The 25,591-nt window shown below is 48.9% G+C and overlaps 2 protein-coding genes across 3 annotated transcripts in view; both read left to right on the forward strand.

Annotated features, from left to right (window-relative positions):
• Positions 1–1,463: 1,463 nt before the first annotated feature.
• Positions 1,464–16,306, forward strand: LOC136060041 (DEP domain-containing mTOR-interacting protein-like). 2 transcript variants are annotated; one of them, XM_065754302.1, is made up of 9 exons: positions 1,464–1,684; positions 7,743–7,921; positions 10,542–10,665; positions 11,826–12,004; positions 12,546–12,731; positions 13,087–13,227; positions 13,352–13,422; positions 15,050–15,150; positions 16,032–16,119. In XM_065754302.1, the coding sequence occupies exons 1-8, from the start codon at positions 1,554–1,556 to the stop codon at positions 15,146–15,148; spliced, it is 1,110 nt and encodes a 369-aa protein (XP_065610374.1). In that variant the 5' UTR covers positions 1,464–1,553; the 3' UTR covers positions 15,149–15,150; positions 16,032–16,119. The 2 variants fall into 2 exon arrangements, with proteins under 2 accessions (XP_065610374.1, XP_065610373.1); XM_065754301.1 differs by having other exon boundaries at positions 1,468–1,684; positions 15,046–15,150; positions 16,032–16,306.
• Positions 16,307–18,499: 2,193 nt separating this feature from the next.
• COL20A1 (collagen type XX alpha 1 chain) overlaps positions 18,500–25,591 on the forward strand; it is a 44,673-nt gene continuing 37,581 nt past the window's right edge. The window contains exons 1-3 of the mRNA XM_065754305.1: positions 18,500–18,563; positions 21,813–21,897; positions 24,415–24,525. Of these exons, the coding sequence (XP_065610377.1) occupies positions 21,825–21,897; positions 24,415–24,525 (184 nt within the window). The 5' untranslated portion in view covers positions 18,500–18,563; positions 21,813–21,824. The remainder of the gene's footprint in view (positions 18,564–21,812; positions 21,898–24,414; positions 24,526–25,591) is intronic.

The following is a 25,591-nucleotide window of genomic DNA, read 5'->3' on the forward strand; positions in this document are numbered from 1 at the left end:
TGGTGCAGCCCTGGCTGCTGCTGTTTGCCTTGGACAGGAGTGCTGTGGATGGGGCTTGCTCTGCTCCTTGGTCAGCACAGAGCTGGGGGAGCACAGCTGCAGGCGCCTGCACCCTGTGTCAGATCTTCCTTCCTCACTCTACCCCCACCTCTATGAGCAGAGGCATCTTCCTCTGCCTTTTTTTCTGTCTGCTTGGACAGGTGGAGATCACAGAATCACTGAGATTGGAAAAGACCTCTAAGATCCCCAAGTCCAACTCCAGCCCACCACATCGCTCAGTGCCACATCTCCATGGCTCTGGAGCACCTCCAGGGTTGGTGGCCCTACCTATGGCTGCAGGCAGTGAGTGATGTTCTGGGGCACTGAGCTCATTCAGGACCATGCAGTCCCACGTGCCATCTCGTTGCTGTTTCCAAGCAGGAGCCATACAGTTCTCCCTTTGATTTCAGCCCCTGCTGCATGCTGTGCTTTTTGCAGTGCTAACCTAAGCTTGTTTGTTTCAGCAGTGTTTTGGTGTGTGGGGGGAATGTGAGCCTGGGAGGGCTACATGTGCTGGTTGGACGTGGACACTGCTGCTGTGTTTCCTAAAGGAAAGGGGGGTGGGCAGAATTTACTGATGCTTTATTAAGTTTTGAGTTGGAGTGTCTTTAGCTGATACAATTTCCTTTCCTTTCCTAACTCTTCTCCGTTTCTGAGTTATGCTCTCTTTCCCAGCCAGCAGCTTGCACTCTGGGTCTAACTAATGGAAATGCAATTGCACATTCATCTAATGGCAGTGATAGCTGTAATGAACCACTTCCATATCCCAGTTCCTCTGCTTATTTCTTTACTCAGTGTTATCACTGCAAGGTCTGCAGAGGAATATCTCAAGTAATGGAAACGGCTGTGGGAGCTGAGGCAGGAATCAGTGCCTGGGGCAGGTGTAATGGACAAAGCCAGGAGCATCACACAGACAAACAGCTTGGTCTGGGTACAGTCCTGGCAGGTCAGTGCCAGCTCTTCTATTTACAGAATCACAGAATAGTTGGGTTGGAAGGGACCTTGGAGACTTCTCAGCCATTCCCCCTTGCCTTATCACTATCTACCCATGTAAAAAGTCACTATCCTCCTGTTTACAAGCACCTTTTGAATACTGAAAAGCCTCAGTGAGGTCCTCCCAGGGCCTTCTCCAAGCTAAACACTAGTGGCTCTCAGTCTGTCTTCATAGCAGAGCTGCTGCAGCCCTCTGAGCATCCCCATGCCCTCCTCTGGCCCCACTCCAGCAGCAGCGGTGAGATAAGCTGATGAATGCCCTATCTCGAACCAACTATAGGAAAGGTGCAACGCAGGGAAGGGACTGCTGCTGCTTGGCTTTGTCCATCCTGCCGCAAACCAAAGCACGCACCGCAGCCACAGCTCCCTGCCCTCCGCCGCATCGCGGGGCAGCAGCAAACCGGCGGCGGACTGGGGCCAAGGCTCCTCCTCCGGTCTCGGAGGGGCGGGGAGAGGGACCCGGCAGCCTTCCCGCATCCATCCCGGCCGCTGCCCCGCGGGCATCCCCCCGCCCGCCCCCCATGGGCTGCGCGGTGCCCCCTGCCCGCAGCCGCCCGCAGCCCGGCATGGAGCCGCTGAGCGGAGCGCTGAAGAAGAGAGCCACGGAGCAGCACTACCGAGCGGAGGTGATGATCGCCGGAGAGCAGCTGAGGTAGGGCTGAGCCTGGGGTCTGCTCCTGGGATCTGCGCTAGCACGGCTTCCAAGCTTGGTCCTTGAGCAAGGACTTCCCCGACGTGCTCCCATCCCAGAGCCTGGAGCAGGGATGGGGACAACCCTGTGGAGGTGTCCCATGGTGCCACATGCCCGAAGCAGGGCAACGCAAAGAGTCTTTATTTTGGAAGCTGCCTTTGGGTACTGCTGCTGTTTGGTGGTCCTGGTTCTCACACAGCTTCTAAGCTTCCTTATGAAGGCAGAGATGCACTCTGCTGTGCAACAAAACCTATGTGGCTGAGAACGTGTGTGTGTATGGGGTCAGAATATCAGAACTGCTTCTAGATGTGTGGCTGAAGGCTTTTCCAGCTCTCGAGCACTTTGTATCTTGAGCCATTCTGCTGTGTTATGAAATGTGGGTGGGAACTAGGATGTACATCCTCGAGTAACATAAAGATCCCAGAGCCTGTGTTTGCTAGCACTGGATCCCCAAAGTTAGCTCTGTGTCATGATGTTGTCCAGCCTCAGTGAGTCACATCAACCTCAGCTTTATTTATCTGCATCATATCAAGGACTGATAATTTCCAGCTAAATATTATGGCTGCATATTGAAAAACAGCCTGTAGCCAAGGTGGCTGCCGTTTAGTTGTGCAGTTATGGTCAGCCCCATCTCTGCTGTCTTTCTGAATTGTTGCTCTCCTGGCTCCTGGAATTAAATCTGTTTGGTGGTGAATGGAAGAGCTGCTGCTGGGGATGGGCTGCATCAAACCTCCACATCATTCTCAAGTCACCTTGTAAGTGAGGCTTAGAAACTGAGCTCAACTTTCTTACAGGGAAGAGCAGCAGCAGATCTAAGGGTGGGTTGCTTTGTTTCAGTCATTGGGTGCAGGAGATGCAAAGTTACAGCTTTTTCCATGCCATGGGCAGGGCAGGAATGTTCATATTTGTACTTCCCGTGTTGTACTCATCCAGAGTGACTGAGGCTTAAAATGATGTTTATAGCTTGGCCAAGGGAAGGGGCCAGGTAATCAGAGAGAAAGTGAAATAACTGAGCCATGTGTTAAAAGTGCAAAGGGTGAATGGCAAGGGTAACAATGTGGCCTCCAGCAAAGAGCTGGGGCTGCTGCACCCAGGAGCACAGCGCTGGCAAACTCGTGCTGTTTTGCAAACACAGTACTGTGAGGAGCAGAGCTGGGCGGCCTCAGCTGCTTCACGCCCCAGAGCTGCTCTCCAAGCACTCCTGCTCTGTGTTAAAGAGAAGCAGGTGGCCTTCATGCAGCACGGCTGCATTGCTCTTCACCTGTGCTTTGCAGGTGATGGGTTGGAATGTCAGCAAAAAGCCCGGGAGTGCTCAGGGATGGAGGCATGCAATTTTTTGCTGGTGGTGTGGCACAGATCAGCTGCATCCTTCTGCTTTGGGCTGAAGCAGGAGTTAATTTTTAGCATGGAAAGGCTGTGAATCGCTGCTTGGGAGGAAGGTGGAGAGCTGGGTCCCACTGAGCTTGGCCAACTGAAAAGGGAATTAGGGATGGCTGAGCAGTGTGCTGAGTTTTGGAGTCCCTTGGCACTGCTTTGAGGACTCTTCAGCCTGACAGTTAGGGAGAAGGCAGTGACGTGAACCTTCCCAAGGTTGGTTGGGTCAGTAGTGATGGGGAAATAGAAGCAGGGAGCTGGACGACCTTGTCTGGGGGAAGGATTGAGCAGGACCGAATGCACTGTGCTTCTCTGCTTGCCCAAGGACAAGGAATCAAGGTGCTCTGTAGGGCAGCCATGTAGCCTTCTCCCACACACACTCTGCAAGCCTTGATCGACTCCTGCATCTACAGAAAATCTCAACCATTCATTTTCCCTGTTCTCTGCTTCCTGCCCTGCCTCCTCCTTGCTATTGTATCCAGCCAAACAAACCTTTGCTCCGTCTTTATGGTTCTTTGGCTTGCCAGCAAGTTTGCAAATCCCTCTCGGTTTGTTTTGGCCACAGCACTAAGTCTGTTCAGTGTCAGGACTCATTTCCCAGCCAGAAATAGCTGCGCAAGTGAAGGGTGAGGAAATGCTTCTTGGGGATGGCCAGGAACAAATAAATCCCAAAGAAATCAGTGGGAGGGGAGTTTGGGTCTCGAGCCTCTCCCCAGAAAGATGGAAATATTAATTTCCACTATAGTCATCGCTGTGTTTGCAGGGCTGCTGTGTCAGGCATTCCTTGCATCTTCTGCTGTCATTTTTGTTTTGTTTTGTTTCAGTTGTAAAGTCTGGCAGGAAAGTCGCCCCAGTTTTACTGGGTGTTGGGTGTTCCTGGGTGGCATTCTGTAAGAGGGGCTCAATTAGTCACTTCAAAGTGCAGCAAATGGCTGATCTGCACAGAAGTGTTCTGGAGCAGCTTCTGCACTTGGAATTCGTGCTCTTCTCTAACCCAGGTTTCTCAAGTGCAGGCAGGTCCTTGGGTACAATTTGGGGACTCAGCACTGTCAGGTGAACCAGATGTTCACCACTAACTTTGCTAAGCTGCATTTATCACTCCGAGAAAGGAAATATGTTTGGTAAACTCATGTCCTGGAAAAAAAAAAAAAGAAAGAAAAGGAGGGAAAGAAATTTTTTTCCTACAAAGAACAAAACTGTGCTTCCAACTGCTGCCCAGAACTTTGTGAAGTGGTGCTCTATTTGGATGCTGAGGTTGTAACGCTGTTAAGAAGAGTGTGAAGGCTGATGCTTTGGGCTCACTTTGAGGTGCAGGTTGAATGTGTACCCTGTCTGGAATTGTGGGTACCCAATGTAGTGGTCCCTGGGGAACTTCTCTGGGCTGACGTTCAGAAGATCACACTGCATGGTCAGAATGGCCTTGGGAAGCCTACTGCCCTGCTGTCTCTTTCAGTGGTGACAGAGAGGACTGGGAGGTAGAGTTGTTCTTGCTGGAACTGTTTTTTGAGATATAAATTCAGTTTTCCTGTTTGTGCTTCATAAATAGAAAGGGGAAAATAGGACATCTGTGTGTTGCTTTGGGTGGGCTGCCTCGTGTGTCCAGGGCTCTCCCCTTCCCAATGCCTTTGTGCTCTCGTAGACATGGGAGAGCAGCGAGCTGAGTTTTGTAGCAGCTGTTTTGTATCAATGTTCATCTCCAGGACTATTTTGCAGAGGTGCTCTTGTGACTGTTGCTGCCTTTTACTGAGCACTCAGTTTTTTATTTATTTTTTTAATCTTCTTCTAAAGATAGCAAAAGATCATTTGGATGATGTACCTCCAGGGTCATCCATTTGTATCTAATCGCCGTGGGAACGCAGCCTTGAGTTCATGTCCTTGAGAGCTCCACCATTTTGGGAGGCTCCAAGGTCCAGCTGCCATGCAGGAAACCCAGCCCCTTTTCCAACACGAGGAAGCTGTTGCCTTTCAACAAGGTTAAGCAGGATGAATGAGCATGTCTTCTTAGTGACCTTGACAATGAAACAAGTTGGTTCCCCAGTGCAGCCCATCCAAAGCAAGAGCATGTGCTAGCAGAGAGCTGGTTTGCCAGGCAAGGAGTGTTTCATAACAGCTGATTGTGCCAGCAAGCATTTTATTTTTTATCTTTTGTCCTTTTGAGGAAGTAATATGTACATGGGAAAGGTTTTGGCATGTAGAAAAGTCATAGTATTGCATTACACGTGCTTCCTTAACTTTTTTTTTAATGTGGAAGTGTGATTACGATATAGTCATCGTTTCACTGGCTTTGTTGTCCTGACACAGTTATAGAGTGGTTTATGGGGGTGTCAGAGAGCTATTCAAAGACACAGTTGGTGTTGTGCCCTTCTGGGTCTGAAGGACACCATTTGTCTCCTCTTAGTTAATGGTGAACAGTGAATGTAAGGCAAGTGAGTGTGACGTGCAGGGCTCCTGAGCTGTGTGTCTGCTGCCTTCTAAAATCTGAGGCACAGCTGCTCCAGAGATGGTTAAGCACTGTTTAATCCCTTTCCTGACCACTGTTCACAACAGGATGATTTCAAAATAAGAATACACATGTATAAAGATCCTAATCTTAGCAGTACTTATTTTCTGACTTTTATTTTTCTCCCTTCGAGATCTGTGTTTTCTGCAATCCAACAACAAAAGTACTCAGAGGAGACAATATTTTTTCATCCAGTTTCTTTTCATGCCTCGTGTGATTGTGGCCTGTGTGTCATTAAGTGTCAAGATGTGTGTGTGCATAAATATATACACACATGGTACTGATAGACTTCTGCAAACCCCTAACAGCAACGGAGCACTCTTGCTTAAGCATTTCCTATCTCCAAGAAACATCCCTCTAAAGTGGCATCCCACTTGCTGATTCCTAAGGAAATAAAGCGTATCGGAAAGGCCTGCTTGTCTCTTCTGGCAATGGGGGATGCTGTCCCAGTTAGGGGGAAGGAGCCTCTCTGCTTGTGGTCACTGCTGCCCACGCATGATTGCATTGAACGGTGCATGATAAAATAATGGAAGGAAAAATAGATCAAAACTGTAAAAACAGCAGGCAGCTGCCTGTGGTAGGGTGAGCAGTTCTCTTCAGGTAAAATCAATGTGCAGAATAACTGTTGGTTATTTGTGGGAATGAATCTTCCTGGTAAAGAGAGTAAAACGTTGATGTAGAGCTCAGTGTTTGAAGGAGGTCAGTCAAGGGGGGACTAGGAGATGGCTCTGCATGGCATGTTTGGTTTTGTCATTTGCACTGTTTTCTTTGTGTGTCTCTCTGTTGTCAAATCCTGCTAAGTTTCCTTGGGAGTTACCAGGAAGGTCTGAACCTACACCTGCTAAGGACTGTGTTGGCCTGAAGTAGCCCCAACTCTAACTGCAGCCATTGCTTACTATGTTTTCACCCAACAAAGGTATTATCTTAACACTTTTGAGACCCTACTATTTATTAATCCAATATTGGAGGATAATACATTATCATCCAATAGATTTTAGTAGGTTTATTATCTCTTGTATGATGCCTAAAGCTAATGTCCAACAGGCAATGCCATGTACGGTGTGCTGTACACAGAACTTCTTCAAGAAGAATAAAAGGAGTTGAGGAATTAAAGAAGTGCTGCTGTGGTTAATGCCTTTGTAAAATATACTGACCTGGGGCAAAACTGTGAGCTGAAATGAATAATTGGGAACCAGAAATGTCCTGGAGGAGTTACAGAGAAGATATTAATTAAACATCTCTCTGAGTCTGCTGCATGCACTGGGAACTTTCCAGGGTTGGCCTTCTGGGAACAGCAAAGACTACACGACAGGAGTTTGACTCGCGGTCAGGTGTCCTGCCAGGCTGCATTGGCTTTGGCCAGGACACAGAAGATCTCTGTGCTCTGTGGCTTCGTTGGCTGTAAAAGCCCATTGAAAAGCCAAAGCCGTGCCCACCTGAGCGGCCTTCCTTCCTATTTATCTTTCCATCAGAGCTGCAGACGAGCCAAAACATCAGGGTGTTCAGGACAGGACACTTGTAGTTCTGCCCAACTCTGTCCCAGTCTATCCCAGTTTGAACCAGGAAATGTCAGGAATGCTGATGGGCTGAAGGCAGCTCTGTCTCCGGGTGAGCTTGAGTAAATGTGTGTGATCTGGATCAGCGTGTTCACGTGTGCTGTGGGTTAGTGAATACAGGAACACAGGAGAGCACAGATCTGCCTGGCATTCATCCCTGTTGGAAGGGACAAGTGCTCTCATCCAGTCTTTGTGGGCAGCATTGTTCCTGCTTCTACAGTCATGGGGAAGGAGAACTAGGCACAGAGCCATGGCGAGATGACAGATGCATGTACAGTTATTATTTCCTGTGGTCTGGCCCTTTGGTTAGCTGCTGTGCACCATATAGAGGCTTGTTTAGGGCACGAAGTCATGTATGGCTCAAAGTGAGTCTGGTGCTGACAATTACAAAGTGCACGCAATGGGAGTGGGAGGAGATGGTGAAGAGGCTCCTGGGGTTGGACTGATGCAGTATGTCAAAGTGAAGAGGTTTCACACAACTTCTAAGTCACTGGGTGTTTTCCAGAAGTCCCAACCCATCAGTGGATTCTTCAGGCTGGGCTGGTCTATTGAACTGAGATGCCCCTGCTGTGTTCATTTCTCTCTCCAGGCTTCGCCTGCACGATGGGAAGCTCATTAAGGACAGGCGTTACCACCTCCGAACTTACCCCAACTGCTTTGTGGCAAAGGAGCTCACGGACTGGTTGATTGACCACAAGGAAGCCCCAGACCGAGAGACGGGCATCCGCCTCATGCAGAAGCTGATGGACCACTACATCATCCACCACGGTGTGTGGCATTCTCTGCATCCCCTGGGGATGACTGCAGGTCTACTCACTGCTTGTGCTCAGCAGAGGCACAGTCAGGTCCTTCCCCATGATGTTCCATGGGTGAAGGCTCCTGGAGGAACTGGGAGTAATGGGCAGGCTGTGTGGGGCTGGCCCCAGGTGTAGCTGCAGTGCTTTGGGGCATTTCTCAGCTTTCCCATTTTTACTAGGGGGGTACAAAGAGGTGTGGAGTCCACACCACTCGAAGCAGTAAGCCTGTTAGTCTAGAGCCAAAGCCATCCCGTGGGAATACCTACCCTGGAAATGAGGTGTGTGGTGCCATTTCAAAGGCTTTTTTTTTTTTGTTCCTCAGGCTTTGGTTTTTTTTTTTGCTGCAGAGCAATCCCTGAGGTCCAGCCCTTACACATGCACTGACTGCATTTTTGCCTTCACGTTGCTCCCCAGAAACATGCATAGAACATCCTTGCAGCTAGGCTCTGCGTTCAGCCTTCAGCCAAGCACTTGGGAAGATGCAGCTGGGGCTGCTTCCCCCTGCCCTGCCCTCGCCTTTGGCAGTGCCTCTCCATCTGCTTTAATAGAGATGCTTTCAGTTGCAGTGAAGATTTCTTCAGATATATCATATTTCAGGTTTTCCAAACAGATCTTAGATTTTTGGGCCAAAATGTTTTTGGTTTTGGTTTTTAGGTTTTGTGGGGTTTTTTAGCTACCAAAAGAATAAAACAGTGTTTTTACACTGCCCTTAGTGGGACTGAGCTTCCACCCTTGGCTGCGACCTCTTGCAAACCTGAGCTCAGGTCTTAGGGATGTGGTGGCAATTCTGGATGGAGCCAAAGAGACAGAAGCAGATGACAGTCACAGAATTCTGCCCTCTCTTCTGCAGAGATCAGCAGAAGCTGCCTGCATCCATTGCAGCGCTCTCTGTTGCCATCTGCTCCTTGCTGGGTTTGATACCCTTTGCATTAAGCTGCCTTGAATAAAAATCAGCTCCACTGCAATGATTTATCACAAAGGCATAGCTCTGAAGCAGTGAGTTCTCGGTTAACCATTAACACTTCAGACTGATTACTTTTCCATCTCTCCAGCCAACAGTTTCCAATAAGCCCATTAGCTGACTAACCCTGTGTGGCTGTGGCTGATGGTGCTGGTTTGATTGCTTATCGTGGGCACGACCCTCCTGCTCCTGCAGAACACACAAGTGGATTTTCCAGATTGCTGTAGGGCTGTTAGTTGTTGTAGGTCCTATAGAAACAGGGCTGGCTGCTGAATGCCTTGCCATTGGCTGCCAAAACTGTTTGCCCTCCTCTCCACTGGGATCCAGAAAGACTGTAACTATTCCATGCAGATGCTCTGTGCTGCTATAAGGGGTAGATGTGCTTAGAGCTGCTGCTCAGCTACGTGCTGGAAATGCATTGGAATTGGTCTCCATGTAAAATGTTTTGGTTTCTTACAGGTGCTGTCTGGCAAGGCTTTGTGATTATTTCCCAGCTACCACCCCATGCAATGCTATCTGAATCACTGCACCTTTCAGTTAAGAGGATCCAAACTTTCTCTTCTAAAATTATCACCTTGCCCTTCTGCCTGGAGACTCTCAGGCTTTGGTGCCCTGGTTTCCCACCAGCACAACCACTCAGGAGGAGTTATGAACTGACAGATTTTAGCCCTGAGCTTGTCACCAAAGGGAGGACGAAACATTGCCTGTGTGCTCAGAAGAACAAATGTTAAAGCTTTTTAAAAAGGAAATATCTTATGTCTTTTGAATTTTATTCAAATGCTATTTGCAAGGCTGACTTATTGGAAAACTGGACTATGATATTTCATTTTGTTCTCATTTGATTTGAGTTGTATAGACGTCTCTTCCAGCCAAGTTCATCTCAAAATGGTATCCCCAGTATTTGCCTGCTGAATGTTGCAGGCATTTAATAACTGTGCCTCTATAGACTGCTCTCATCCCCAAGGTGAATATCAAACTGGGGCTTTTCATCCCAGTTGGATGCACCGAGCTGCAGGAAAAACTCTCTCTTGAGGCCTGTTTGCCATACAAGAGAACTGGCACAAAATGGCAGGGAAAGGTTTGTTGTTACATCATTACACATCGTAATTCAGAAGTGGTTTTGGCACAGATGGAGACCAGTTGGTGTGGTGTTGGAGGCAGTGATGTAGGGCTGTTTTCCCTCTTCTCCAGGTCTGCTTACGGATAGCAGTAACTTTCTAAGAAAAAAAAAGAAAGCTTGTTGTGACAATTGTTGGTTTTCTTTTTGTCTAAACCTCTACATTAGTGTTTAAGCGGAAGAACAAAAACAACCAACAAATCATTCCCATCCTAATGAAGCGATTTAGCGACCGGGTCAGAGTGTAGACTTGAAGTCAAGCTGTCCCCAGGGCTCTCCCATAGGGCTGACCTCTCCCAGGAGCTGCACGGGCCTGATTTGGGGACTGAGGGCTCAGATGCTGGTTCAGCAGTGTGGTTTGAGAGGCATAGAGAGAGACACTTCACATCTCCCACAGCAGAACTTAAGGATAGCGCACTGCTGAGCAGCAGCTCTAAGCACATCTTAGTGGAGTGTGCTTGCGGTGCCTCTGTCTGTCCTGTGTGCTCTGACCTTCTGCTCTCCCCCTTCCAGTTTGTGATGAGCACTCGGACTACAAGGATGCCAAGCTGCTGTACCGCTTCCGCAAGGACGATGGGACCTTCCCCCTCAGCAAGGACGTGAAGGTGTTCCTGCGGGGTCAGAGCCTTTACGAGAAGTGCGTGAGTCCCTTCCCGAGGCCCCAGGTCTACCAGCTGTGCTCACTGTGCTGCTTCACGGCTGGAACCACAGCAAGCTTGACTCTTTCTATTCTGTATGCTCTAGCCCTGGGAAATGCTGCTTCCTGAGCTGTGTCACAGCCACGGGACAGTCTGGGCTTGTAGAGGAGCTGGGCTCTGAACTAATGGATGCTTTGATGCGCCTTCTCCATACCTGCTCCCCTTCGAAGTCCACCAGTTGGGCACTCCCACAGACCCCCAGCAAGCTTCCTAACTCAAAGTTACCCAGCAAGCAGAGTCACCTACACTGTGCTTCAGCACAAGTGCTGATGGTTGTGGGACCTGGTGGCCTGCCTCTCCACTCTACAGAAATGCAAAGTTGATTGGCCCGAAAACTTTGGGAACCAATCCTCAGAGCTTTTCCCTCCCTGATAGAGCAGCAATGGTGATGGGGTCATCAATCACTTGTGCCAGCCCTGCTATGAGTTGTGTCCCAGCAAAACCAGCAGGTTCAGGGCCATTGGGGCCTTTCTGCCGTGTGATCCCAATCCATAGAATTGTTGGGTTGAAAGAATCCCAAAGATCATCCAGTTCCAACCCTGTGCTGTGGGCAGGGTTGTTAACCACCAAATCAAACACCAGATCAGGCTGCCCAGGGCCCCATCCATTGTGGCCTTGCACACCTCCAGGGATACACAGGGATGTCCTTCGGACAGGTGTGATTTCTGCTTCTCCGCGCCCTCTGCTTTGCTTTCACTTTGCTTTTGCTCAGCAGCAGATGGGAGAGCGTCGAGATTCTTACAGCTGAGGCTGCTGCACCCTCTCGTGGAAGCACTGCGTTCAGCTCCGCCGCGCCGCAGAATGAACGCAGCTTTCCGCCACACACCTTTCCCATCTATGTGGATCAGCTGTTATTTAGGCACGCATTTGGTTGCTTGCTTAGCTTTCCCCTGTAGCCTTTAGCTGAGGTTGCAGTCGGACTGGTTTCTCTGCATCTGCTTCCACCGTTGGGATGAAGATTTACAAACCTGTAAATGCAGCTGTGCCTCTCGCCCTCCCTTCCCACCGCTCGCAGGCAGCGATGATTCGGCTTTGCCCGCTCTTCTTGCAATTGCTTCGGGCTGCGTGGCATCACGGGCACCTGTCCCACCTCTGCCAGGCTGGTGAGCATGGAGGGCTCCATCCTGAAGGTGAGGGAGGAGAACTCGGTGAAGTACCAGCGGGCGTTCCTGGGCAGCGAGATGGTGGAGTGGCTGGTGCAGGAGGGAGAAGCAGAGAGCCGGAGGGAAGCAGTGGAGCTGGGCCAGGCACTGCTGGAACACGGGATCATTCAGCACGGTGAGAGGAAGGGGAAGCAAGCGATGAGCATAGCTGTCATGCCAAGAACAAATCCCCATTCATGGCATGCAACAAGTGCTGGTCAAGTGCCCACTTGGAGATAGCAACGGGGCCTTTTAGTGCTATGTTTGGAGCCGGTGACCTTTGAAACCACAGCAATCCACCGCCCGCAGAGGCTTTGAGCTGCAATCTGAGCTGTTGCTCTGCGGCCCTTCAAAGCCCTGGGCTCCACCCTGAGTTTCCAGGGCTGGTTGTGAGGGTGCAGTGCTCAGCTTGGCTGCAGATCACACCCACGTGCAGGACTTCAGTTTTCCATCCGTGGGGCAGGGAGCCCTCTGAGCTCCTGGGGCTCGGTGCTGTACTGATGGGAGATGGCATCTCCTGGAGAGGTGGCCCTGCTGTTCCTCCTTCCTTGCACAGAGCGTTCTCCAACAGTCAGAAAAAAAAAAAAAAAGAAATACAATGCAGAATTCATCCAGGTCTCTTGGTATGTTTACTACACATCCTTCACACTCCCTCAGCCTCTCCCTTCTCCCTCCAGTCTCCAACAGACACCACTTCCTTGACATGGACATCCTCTACCAGTTCTGGATCAACTTCCGACGGCGGCGACGTCTCACCGAGCTGCTCAGCGAGAACTCCTCCCGTGCTCTTTCTGAGAGCCCTGACAGCCCCTTCTGCCTCCGCAAGCTCAACCCAGAGCCAGGCAACACCAGCTTTCTCTCTGGTAACTGTCTCTGTGTTTTTGAGGGGTGTGAAACCAAGGCTTACGTTGCCAGAGCAACTCTGGGCCGAGGTGTAGCTCCAGCATACACTGTAGGGTGCTCCTCTAGGCATCCTATGAAGTGACCACGTGTTTTGTGGGCTGGTGGATGTCACAGTGTGGTGGCAGTCTATTGCAGTTCCCCACCCCAGGAAACAGCTCATCAGCTCAGCTTTTTGTCCTTCTGTAAGGCCAGTTTTATTCTGCCTAAACTCACTGTATTTGGTACATCCTCCAGATGTGGGTCAGGCTGGTGTGGGAAGTTTATTAAACTGGTCTTGTTTCTTCCTTGGGAAACTGTTATTTCTGATTTTTGCAGTCCAACCCAACAAGGAGATCAAAGTTGTCTCAGCAGTTCGGAGGAGCAGCATCACTTCCCTCGCTGGAAACTCCAACCCCTATTTCAGCATTACTCCCACCTTGGTTTTCCCTCCTGTGGCTGAGTGCAACCCCAAATCAGGTCTGGGCTCCTTCACTGTCATTTTTGTTCCATGGGGCACATCGGTTCCCTTGGGCATGGAGTGCCTTTTTAAGTGCTTTATTGTATGAAACCCTAACTTCAGATCTGTCACCTTCTGCCCTAGTGTTAAAGAGACCTGTCACCAATGAAGAGCTCCTGTCCCCTGGGGCCCCCTATGTCAAGAAGACACTAACTGTAAGTGACCACTGTGAGCATGTCACTGCTCTGATGGCACTGAGCTCTCTGGTCACTCTTTGATCACTTTCTGTCTTCTGCTCTGACCTCTATGCATTGAAACTTTGATTGCATGTCACCTCATCCCAGCTCCTTCGTGGCATGTCTCAGTGGGTCGATGTCTTCAGATGTCCTCGTGGCTGAAAACAGCCGTGACCGCTGTGGCCTCTGCTTTAATTTAATGTGTCTCAAAGGGATATCCAGGAAAGAGAATGTTTCCTGGACAGGAAAGATCCAATTTTTGTATCACCCAGCTCTACACAAACTGAAGAAAATGCAATCAGGTCTTGTGGCAGCTGAGACTTTGACATTCATCCTGTGTGTCACAGAGATGTCACCTTTGTGCTGCTTTATTCAGCTTCAGATTTTCTGTTGCAGAAAAGATATATTAATGTGCTCCATCAGCTTCTGATGGAGTAGAATTGAAGAGGGATCATTCAAGGGCTGCTCTTCCCTTATTATCAGCCCCTTATTCTTTCATGAATAAGCCCCTTAGTTTGGGGCTGTTGCTTTGCATGTGATTTCTAGAGCTGTAGGACCAGATTAAGGCAGCCCTGCCTGAGGTGGGGACTGTGAATGTCCCAGGACAGTTCTTGCCCTGAGGATCCTGTTGTGCTTGGCTATTTCTGACTCTCTTGCTATACCGGTTTGACTCAAGTGGGTTTGGGTCTGCTGCCCAAGTTAACTATGCTGCAGAAATTGGAGGGAAAGAATGAGAAAAAAGAAAGCAGGTGGTTGGTGTGGCATGAAGACGTACCACTCATTCTCCTCCTGAATGCTCTTGCCCTGCCCTTCAACTCTGCCAGCTGGGGCCTTTCATGGCTCATTGCCTTCTGCTTTGCTGTGCACTTGCTGTTATTTATTTATATGGCTAATGTGCAAAGTCCTTTGAGAATTCCTTTTCTCCTTTAGTCACATCGTATGGCTGCAGCACTGAGATCAGAGTGGGAAAGGTTAGGAGTGCTCGCTCCCATCGTGGAAATGCTGCAGTAAGGCACAGCGTGCCTGTGTTTTGGGAATGCTCAGTGTGCTCCTGGTGCATGCTCTGAGCTGAACTTCGTGTTGGCATAAATCACACCTGCAGACAGAGAAATGAACAGTCCAGGAGGGCCAAGACTCCTTTGTGCTGAATTTTCAGGTGATACCCATTCAAAAACCTTCCACAAACACAGAGTGGAAGAATGCAATCAGTCTGTACCCATGGCTGAGCGTGGAAGGGATGTGTCATTGTCAAGGATATTGTGAGAGACACCATCCAGAATAAATGAGAGGGAGACAGAGACTGTCCTTGAAACTGATATTTGCAAGAGCAATTAGTCCCCAGCTGCCAAGCAGGGAGCTGGCAGAAGTGTTTAACTGCCATGGAAAGTTTTCTGGTGCCTAAGGATGCTCTCATCCCATCAGGGAGACTGAGAAAACTACAGGATAACAAGAACTATTGCTAACGCAACTGGAAACAAAGCATGAAGATCCTTTTGTCTTCTCTCCCATGCAGGATGGAAATGATCATGAGCATCAGTACAAATTGCAGCATCTCCTGTATCCAGCCCTGTATTGTTTTAAGCTCTTTTGTTCTGCTTGCAGATAGTGGGGGATGCTGTGGGCTGGGGATTTGTGGTCCGAGGAGGCAGACCATGCCACATCCAGGCAGTGGACCCAGGAGGACCTGCTGCTGCTGCAGGCATGAAGGTACTCTGCTCATGGTGATGTAGCACGGTGCAGGATTTGTGTCCTGCTGGAGCTTTTCAGGCTGAACACATCCTCCATGGTAACCCCACCTCCTGCAGCGGAGGTGGAATCAGTGCATGGAGCACAGGTTGTGTTTGACTGCTGTTAACAACACAGTGCTGCATGGTATTCTTTCATATGTTCAGGAGAGCAGAATAACCTCAGTCTGATGCCTTGATTTGGTTCCCTGGGTAATGCCCAATATTCCTGGCTCAGGCAAGAGGAAGGGAGATCTTGCACATCGCTTTAGACCTGCCATCCGAGCGTGAATGGGTACTGTGTATAGAGCTGCAGGCCTGGATTTAGGAGAGAATGAAAGAAACGGAGTTTCAGTAGTTTCAGTTACCCTGTAAGAAGCACAGCACTGAGTGAGCAGTTTCCACAAGCTGACACAACCCTGCAGCCACATGGATATTTGAAATAATGGGATTCTTCAGAGGCGGAGTGCGACTTGTTTGCTTCAGGCAGGGTTGGAAGGAGATGTGTGAACTCATTTCATTTGCTCCAGAGCCCAGTTTGTTTCTCCTCACCTAATCTAATTTGCTTCCAAATTGCTAAATGTTATTATTGTGCTTCATTTCCATCTGTGAAATGAACCACTGCTCGTAAATGAGTCTCTTCCCTCTCTGTTAGCTCAGACTAAATCCCTTTGGTCTCTTTTTTATGATACAGTGATTATAGCACAGTGATTATTAGTGTAGCTTATAGAGTGGCAATGCTTTGGGCTTTGCAGGGTTTTGCAGCACATTATTTGCAGTGCAGCCTTCAGCTGCAGTCAGCCCTGAGCAGAAGTTGCTGTGAAGGCATCAGCTGGAGGTAACCAGCCCTTCCTCTCCCTGCAGGTGTGCCAGTTTGTTTTCTCAGTAAATGGCATGTATGTTTTGCATCTGGACTATCAGACCATCAGCAGCCTCATCATGACGGGACCACGGACTCTCGTCATGGAAGTCATGGAAGCCATTGAATGAACAGAGGATCCTCATCCCACCACTGCGGGCAAGAGCAGGACACTGCAAAGCAGGGACGGACTGTGGGAGAGACCAAGCTTGACCTTTCACTCTGAAATGTTTGTCAGGCATTTTAACATGTTTTCAAATAAACACGTTCTAATGGACAAGTGTTGGATTTTGATGATGTTGAAATCTTCAGCTCTCGCTGCCCCTTTCTAATGCTGGTGGGAGAGTTCAGCACATGATGAAACCAAGTCTTGGAGCAAGCCAGCCACCCTGCCAGGCTGCAGGACAGGTGGTGAGCAGCAAGAAGCTTGATACCAAGCAAGTGAGCATGTCTGAGCTCCCCTGAGCTGTCTGTGCAGTCTACCAAGAGCTCAGTGTGCTTCCCAGATGGCTCCATAAGCTGTGCCATCAGCAGTGATGTATACGCTCCCTTGTAAAGTCTAAGAGCCCTGCTGCTCTTTGGGCTAGTTATTCTTCCCAACTGGGTTTCTTGAAATGTGAGATTTCTCGGGTAGCTCTTTCTGTGCCTTTAGTTTCAAATATTGCTTAAATTAATTAACCAACGTCATCTCTAATGTTTTCATAAATGTCTTAGCTACAAGACTTGAAGGTATACTAAATAAGTTTGCAGACAGCAGGAAACTGGGAGGAGCTGTTGACTTTTCCAAAAGCAGAGAGGCCCTGCAGAGAGATCTTAACAAATTGAGAGGGCTGGCAACCACCAACCACAGGAAGTTAAGGAAGAGCAAGTGAGGATTCTGCAGGTGGGATGGAGTAACCATGGTTCTGTGTACAGACTGGGGCATGAGAGGCTGGACAGCACTGGGACAGGCTCTGAGGGCAGTGGTCACAGCCCTGGCTTCACTTGCAGGCAGCGTGGGACACTCATATGCAGCCTACTTTGAGCTGAATGTACAGTAACAGGTAATAACAGGGATGGGGGGAGGTTTCTTGCTTTCCAGTTCTCAGAGCACTCTGCTTGTCATGATGCTCTGGTCACTTTGATTCATCTTGAAATGGGAGCTGACTTCCTTGGGAAACGTTGTGCCAGCCCTGTGTGAGGCACTGGGCTGCCTTATTTCTCCATATAGAGATGTGCTTCCCTCATGCTGGAGCAGAGGAGTAGCACTGCTGGAGTGCAGACTTCCTAGAGCATGGTCCAAGCAAGATTTACTGATAACCCAGGTCCTAAGTGAAAGCAGACAGCATTCTGAACAACACAAGCATAGCCACTGGAAGCAGCTCTCATGATTTTTCTGTCATAAACAGAGCACAAGCTGTGGCTCTGGGTTTGAATTTCCTAGAAAGCGAATAAAGCACAGAAGATTCTGTGCTCTTTCCTTTCCCACCTTCTTGTTTTGCAGTAAACTGCTACAAATCTGAGCAACTGCTGAACAGGAGAGGCAATCTGTGGTATTTAAATACAAGGCAGTATCAATTCTGTCTCCCCACGTGCTTGATGTGTCATTTCAACAAGATTTTAGTGTTTTCTTTTTGTGTTACCCTTTGGTTTGTATGTTCTGATGCTTTTAAAGCATTTAATAGATTATGAAGAACTTCAACCAAGTACTTAATGTTTGTTTATTGTGCAGAAGTATTTAAAAACTTCCATTTTCTTCCTTCCAACGCTTCTAAAAGTGCCTATTTCCTGAAGAGTGAGCACTGCACACTGGCTGAAGCTCACTGTTGTCATGTAAGGGCGATGCCAGCAGTTGCCACAGATTTAACTGCAAATCTGGTCTGCACTTGGAAGGAGAAACACCACATGGGTTGTCCCATTTGTGACAGTGAGGACAAAGCTTTTGGATGAAGCTTTGGCTCTCCAGGGGTGTGCAGCCAGAGGTCAGGGCTGCAGGCACTGCTTGCTCTCCAGCTCGTGAATCAGCTCCTGGCCTCGCAGAGCCTCCAGATGTGCTTAATTCCCCTATCCAAAAGCAACACAATTGGCCTTCAGCGCCGGCACTGGGCTCTCAGAAATACTTAATGGGATGTGAATGTGGCTGGACTTGAGCTCATCCCTGGGAGCATGACAGTGGGCGGGAGGCATGGCTTCTCGCTGCACTCTAGGAAATCAGCAAGCAGCTTCCTAGACGGAGGTTTAGCATGGAGTTAACACAAGCTCTCTGCTCCGTTCACTGAGATTGGCAGATGCAGGCTCATGTTTTCTGTGCACGCTTTATTGAGCCACGTGTCCGGGCTGCTGCTCTGCTGTGCGGTGCAGGGAGGTGGGGGAATCTCAGTCCCTCTCCCCCTTCCTCCTTTCCTCCCTCCCCTCCCTTAACTGCACTGACTCTGGGACTGAGCTCTCTGTTGAGTTCTCTCCAAGCAGCCGACACGCAGCAAGGCACCGGGGCTCCTTCCCCAACGCCTGAGAATGTAGCAGGATCTGAACTGCCTCCTGGAGAGCCGCTCTGACAGGTCTGTGGTTTGCTCCTTGCTGGTACTTAGTGTGTAGGGGAGGTCGGAGGGGTTGTGTTGTTTTGGAGCGTGCTTGGGGATCGGGGCAGCTCTGGGAGGGCTCCCAGCTGTGGGATGCTCGAGGCAGCACTGGCTGTGCTGGGATGGCCTCAGGTCTCCTGTTTGCTGCAACCCAGGTGTGAATGTCACCAGGACTGCTCTATAGAGAGTAGTCAGGTTTATTTATTTATTTATTTATTTATTTATTTATTTATTTTGCAGTGATGGCTGTTGGAGATGCAATTCATTTTTTCCTTTTATTTTGTGGTTCACAGTGTAAAACTTGCAAGGAATTCTTGCCTAAGGGGATGGTGCATGGCAGTGGCAGCTCAGGGTGCATTTCTTCCACCTGTAGACATGGGGTGGGTCTGCAGTGGGACAGAGTTCCTAAACCTGCCTGGTCTATGCCTCAAATCAGACCTTATCCCCTACTTTTTTGGGAGATGGATGCAGAGAACTGAAGTTTATTGTTCAATAGTGAAAGAAACAGAAGATTTGCAGGCAAGAACAGGCAGGGGTTGATGAATACAGGTTTTCTTTGTCTATTCTAGGTTCTTTAACTGGGAAAGTGCCCAGGGAGTATGAGCTCCTGCAGTGGGAAAGTGGCACCTCAGGCAGGTCTCTGCCACTGCCCGTGTGCAAGGCCATGAGGTGACATTGCTCTGCCAGTGATTCTGTGCAGGGCTGGTGATGTCCTCTGGGATAATGATGGGAACATCCTCAGACTAATAGCTGGCTTTTGGGGCTGTGTGGGGCAGAAAGAATTCACACCGCTCCCATATCCTCACCGATTTCAAAATACAGCATAATAGAAATAGAAATTACTGTTTTTTTTCTGTAACTGAAGTGGCTGTTTTTCTAATTTTCTGCACAAATAAGAGGATCTCAGATGGCCTTAACCTCCAAATCCCCCCTGAGCACCCAGCTGGGATGAGCAGGAAGTGGTGCGTGCCCCCCTCCCATTTTCCAGGCCCTGGAAATACCACTTGCTCCATGTGTTGCTGTCTCCAAATTCTTTCCCCAACCGAGTAATGGGAGAGAGGCAGCAGTGTGACAGCAGCCCCCTGCACTCTGTGGGGCTGATGTCATCGTGGTCCCCTGGTCTGGAGGTCTGCAGCTCAGCCTGGCCACGGTGCCACCAACACGGGCTGAAGTGGATGGAAAAGGTGGGAAATGGATGGGAAAGGGAGAAATGGGTGGGATTTGGGGTCTGGGAGGTAACCCTATGGCAAAACAATAGGCACTTCAGCTCTCATCTTCCATCATTTCAAACTGGTGCTTTTGTTCTTCTTGATTAATGGATATGAAAATGGAATTTGGAGAAGGAAAATGCTGATGGTTTTAGCTCTGAGGTAGGAAGAAGAGATGAAGTCTTTGCTTTAGCCACAGTGCTGTGGCAGTGAGGATCTACACTGCTGGACTTACTGGGCGCTACCTGGGTTAATACTGAATTCTTCCTCACTTGCACATCCAGGAGGAAGCTCCTTGCTGGGTCTAATTTTGAAGCTCAGTGCAGGTTAAAGAAGCCCATATACTTATTTCACTGGACTTTGGGTTCCATATAACCCTGGTTAACATAAAAGATCCTATCCAATGCAGTGCTGTGGCTGGGAGCTGGTGTCCTGTTTGCCAACAGAACCATAGGGAAATGGCATGGAAATGCCTTTGCAGAATGGGACAAATGAGACCTTGAGACAGGGCATTATTCTCAGAAATACAAACTCCTCTCTTCCCATTGCCACATGTACCCCTGCAGGAAGAGAGGGTTTTGCCCTTCTTGAGAACACAGATTCGTGAAGCCCACCTGTAATATGCTTCTGTTTATGAGCAATGACTTCATCTTGTTAGCTGGAAAAAAAGGCAAGTGTTTCCCATGGCCAGGGGCATCAGTTACACCACAGTTGTTCCATATAATTTGATCTTCAAACAACAAAAAATAATCACAGACTGAGTATCATGCATGAGTGTGTGTGTGCAGGGGGAGAATGGTTAACATCTATCTGTTATAACTTGTAGTATGTTTTTTTCCATTCATTTCTTACAGCAATTTTGAACTGATTTTAAACTCAGGAGATCATGGCTAGGTCACTCCTGCATATTTATTTTTCCTTGAAATCACTTTAAAGCTGACATATCAGAGGGGAAACAGGCATTCCCCAGGAGCCTGTAAATACCTGTCCATCAGAATGAAGGGAAGCAAAATGTCACTGCAGAGGAGGAAACTTGAGTATGGTCTGGTTCTGCCAAAAGCAATTGTGTAGCACAAAAATGACAGATGCCAACGATGCAAAAAAAAAACCCCATCAGCATATGTTTTAAACGTGGCACACTAAGTCTGAGGCCAGGGGGAGGCTGTATGTCCATCTGTTAGGGTGGTTTTATGCTGACCTGACTTTTCTGTCCCTAAGAAATGAAACCTAAATCCAGGCCAGTAAAGATAACAGAAGGCCCTCCAGGTCTGTGAGCCATAGGGTGAGTTCTGAGGGGTGGCTGTTCTTAGCCACCAGCTCTGGGGATGTCACAGAGGTTATTTCTAAGTCAAACTGATCCTCTGCCAATATGAAGTCCATAACTGCATTTCAGTCTTGTTCAGGTGAGCAAGTCAAAACAAGACCATCCTGAATGTAACTGCTCAGAAGCTCCATGATAGATAACAAATGAAACCCTTGTTTCTAAGCTGATGACATATAAATTCCGTGGTACCCCATCCTCTGCATAATTGCTTTATTATAATCACTGGAAACCCAGCAAGCTTAGAGGAGCACTGGATTGAAGCCTCCTCCCCATCAGGTGTACAAATTCAGTTTGGTTCTGGTCTGAGGAGCTGAACAGCTGCATTGAAGAGACCAAGAATGTAAAATAATATCTAGGAATTGCAAAAAGTTGAATGTGTGCTTCTCCACCTGCTCTCATAGTGTTGTCAGTGAGGAGAAGAGTTGTATATCTAAGTTTGTGGCCTCTTTGTTGGGGACTGAAAAGGAAAATCTAGTGGAAACGAAGCAAAAATAAAACAATAACAAAAACAATAACGAAGTCCACTACAGCAACAGGCTTCAGTTCTCAGTGCCATAGGAAAGCCCAGATGGTCACTACTGACCTCCCTGCAGGGTGCAGCAGGGCTTGTAGTGTGGCAGAAGTAGATAACACAGGTAGGTTTTGGCATGGTGAAAAGTAACTTGAGCTCTTTCTTCCTGGTGTTTGCTCTCGTAGGTCCTGCTCACCATGCTGATTCGCACCTGCTTCTTTTTTGCCTGCCTGCCTGTGGCAAGCCATGTCTGGGGACGAGGGGGGCAAGGTAAGGACCTCACCTGCCCTGCTCTGGGCTGAGCTGCCAGCCTTTCTAGTGGGGAAGCTCCAAGAAGCCTATCCCCATATGTAAGGAGCAATAGGAGATCAAGGGGGCCAGTGCTGGGAGAGTGTCTCCATCCCAACCCACTCTGCAATGCCTGTTCTCATCCCTGGCAGCAGCTCAGCATGCCACTCCCTTGCACTGGGGATGCATTTCAGCCTCTGTAAGCAGTGAAGGATGCTTATGGGATCTGCTAACAGAACCTGAGAAACAGAAAGAAAAAGTGTTGATTCTGTTTGTTGCCACATCTGTCCTGCGCTGCAAAACTGTGGAGCTACACGGTGATGTGTGACATCTGGGTAAGAGAGTACATCATGTGCAATCTCTTGTAACATGTAGTGCTCTCTCAGAGCCATAAATTAACAGAAAATACCTATAGCACCTCACAGTCTCCTGTCCACCCTTCTATTCCATACGAACCTTCTGTGTGAGGGATCACCACAAGGTTTTTCTGAGAGGTAATGGCACGCCAGATTCAGGACAGATTTATCTCTCTGCTGTGCATCTTCCACACAGTGTATCTGGGCTTTGCTCCCCATCAGCTGGAGAGCAAGGTTACAGCATCAGAGAGCACACATCCAACACAGGGCAGAGAAACAGTGGGGCTTTCATGGCACCAGGCTTCATTTGCATCCAGTGCATAATGGAGCTTCAGAGGATGCTGTCCTTTCTGATCTCTCTGGGGACATTCTTGCCTTTTTAACTTCTGGGCTCCTAGAGTGATGGCCAAGGAGCTAGACCACGTTTGTCCAGAAGAAGACAGCTCCATGTTTCCTCTATGAATTCCCCTCATTGTTGCATGATCTTTTATCGCTTCTCTTCGGCATGATTCTGAGATTTGATTTTACCCCTCACCCCTCTTCCTCATGTTTTCTTTCTTCCTCTTCACATTTGCATGGGGTGAGATGTGAATTTGAGCTTTGTTTCCCCTAAATAGCTGTCTGCTTGTTGGGCAGCCTGCAGGAAGTCTCTGCAAGGAGAGGTTGAGGCACAGATGCTGGGATGAGCCAAGCAAGTCCTTGCTGCCAGCTCTCACTGCTTTCCTGAGCTGTGGCTTCATGCAGAGATGTCAGAAGATGTCTGACATCATGCATGACCAAAACACTGCAGAGTCCTGTAGAACAGACAGCTTGCTGGTGCTGAGCACGATGCTCCACCTCACCCTGAGCTTTTTTATGATAAAGAATCATAGAATCATGAAGGATGGAAAAGTGCTCCAAGATCCCCGAGGCCAACCTCAGCCCACCCCACCGTGCAGATGGACCACATCCCTCAGTGCCACATCTCCACAGTTCCAGAACACATCCAGAGATGGTGACTCCCACCTCCCCCTGGGCAGCTGTGCCGCTGCATCACTGCTCTTTCTGGGAAGAAATGTTTCCTAATATCCAGCCTGACCCTCCCCTGGTACAACGTGAGGCCATTAGCAAAAAGTTGGTAACAGCTGCCAACCAGGTGGGCATTTGAGGGCATACGTTATTACTATACAGACATTTGCTCATTACACATGAAGGAGCCTGCCCAAAAGGCAGCTGTAGATGCAGGAGCAGGGAGGAGGGGAGGCAAATCTGCTGAGTTGCCATCCTACAGCTACTCAAGTGGGAATGTTTCATACTGTGACACTCATATGACAGCATGACTGCATTTCACTGAGGGATCTCTGATTCAAAAGCTGACACGTGGGTTGAGACAGTTAGCAGGGCTTTGAAAGATCTCTGAGAAATCTGGAGCTGATAAGAGGAAGTATTCTTTCTTCTTTTTACCTCCTTGTCTGATACTATTTTTTTCATCAGGATTTGTCATTTTTGTTCGCTGCTCCCAGCAGCAAACCAATGCAAGCTGGTGCCCCTGAGTTACAGTCCTGCCAGCAGGTGTTAGTTACACTTTATCAGGTTTTCTCTCCTTCTCTCTCTTTCTTCTTTTTTTTTTTCTTTTCTCTCTAAACCCAGCTGATCCTTGGAGCTTTCTCCTTAACAATCTTTCTGCATAAAGATGGCAGCCATCTCCTGGGGAATTTCTTTATTTTTCAGCAGTTTTGTTGCCTCCCTTTATCTACTTCTTTCCCTTCCATTTCAGACATTTGCACCAAAACCCTCTCTGAAACCACACATATGCTATGGAAGTTCCCAGTACAGACTTGCAGCATGCAAGGAATTGAGAGAAACCCTCACCTCTTTGCTGTTCTCCTCATTTGCACCAGCACACAGTGAGGGCTCACCCAGAGAAGCTGTCCTTTTGCATAGGACAGAGGGTGGATTTGCAGTGGTGGGTTCCCTGGTCCAGGGGCAGCAGGAGCAGCAGTGCAAAGGATGCTGAGCACTTGTATGGGATGGTGAAGGTTCCCTTTGCACTGCGACTGCGGCAGTCCTTAGCGGAGGAGGCATGTGGGGCTTTTCGTGTATGTGTGTGTGCAGAGGGAGGAATTGCACCCACAGAAGAATGGGCACTTCTCCTCCTCCTCAGGATCAGGCCGGCTGAAACTCACGGTCCTTTCAGAAGACAGGCTCCAGATGAAATGGAAAGAAACCGAAGGAAACATCAACGGCTACAAAGTGAGGGTAAAGCCCATGGCAGGTAGGTGCAACCCAGCAGACTGCTCTGAGTGAGGGATGGACTCCCAAGCTTCTGTCTGATGCTGAGTATTTGCTGGATGCTTTTTCTCCCTTGTCTGCACCATTGAATATTTGCCCAAAGTGGAGCGGAAGACAGAAAACAAATTCATCAGTTATAACTGGTAGCCATGTCACTGCAGGGGTCCTGCTTGTTTCATCCTCAGGGACAGGATGTCCTTGGCCCTGTACATGGGGGTGCTCATCCTGAGGCTCCCTGCTCTGGATGAGCTCCAGCTCTCTCCAACTTCTGACTCCAGACCGGGCAGTGCAGGAAGGGCACCACATCCTCGTGGGGGAGCAGCGTGCGGGTGCAACCTTAGCTTGTGCCCATTTGCCTGATTTTAGCTCAGCCCCCAGCTGTTTGCCCAGCTGGTGCTGGAGGTTTCTCATTCTTCCCCTGCCAGGGAGCAATGGGCATCCTGGGAATGTGGGGAATCCTCCCTCTGAGCATGCCTGAGGCTTTCCCCCATGTGTGGTTTGGGGAGCTCCATTTCCAGCCCTAGGGGTGATGTGGTCAGAAATGCATCCGTTCCCACATTTTAAAGACTCATCCACCTTTCTTACTCAGAGGATTTTAGGGAGCTGCTTTGCCTCTCTCCCTTTGCTTTGTTCCTGTGGTTTAAAATGTCTCCACACCACCCCCTGTAACAGAGACACGGTGCAGTATTTGGCTGCAGTTTTGCAGAGCTGCCTTGCTCCATCTGCTTCTTGCTGTGCAGGGGACAGCTTCTCTTAGGGGCAGATGAGGCTTGCAGAGGGAACACAGCAAGAACAACTGCACTAAGTACAATGAGTCCCAAGGGCCAGGACAGAACTCTGGAGATATCAGAACAGTTCCTCACCTTGTTACAAATGACCTCAAGGACATCACTTGGTTGAATGAGTGGTGTTTGCCCATCCTTCACCCTCTGGGAACCAGCCTTTCAGTCTGTAACCCTCTGAGAAGTCAGTGGACATCGTACTAGTGCTAGGTGGGAACTGGTTTTCCACTTGGAGCATGTATCAGGGCTTTTTAAAGGACTTCCTCA

Source organism: Cyrtonyx montezumae, unplaced genomic scaffold (assembly GCF_038088225.1).
Source record: "Cyrtonyx montezumae isolate F1298 unplaced genomic scaffold, pur_monq_1.0 scaffold_9, whole genome shotgun sequence".
Lineage (NCBI taxonomy): Eukaryota > Metazoa > Chordata > Aves > Galliformes > Odontophoridae > Cyrtonyx > Cyrtonyx montezumae.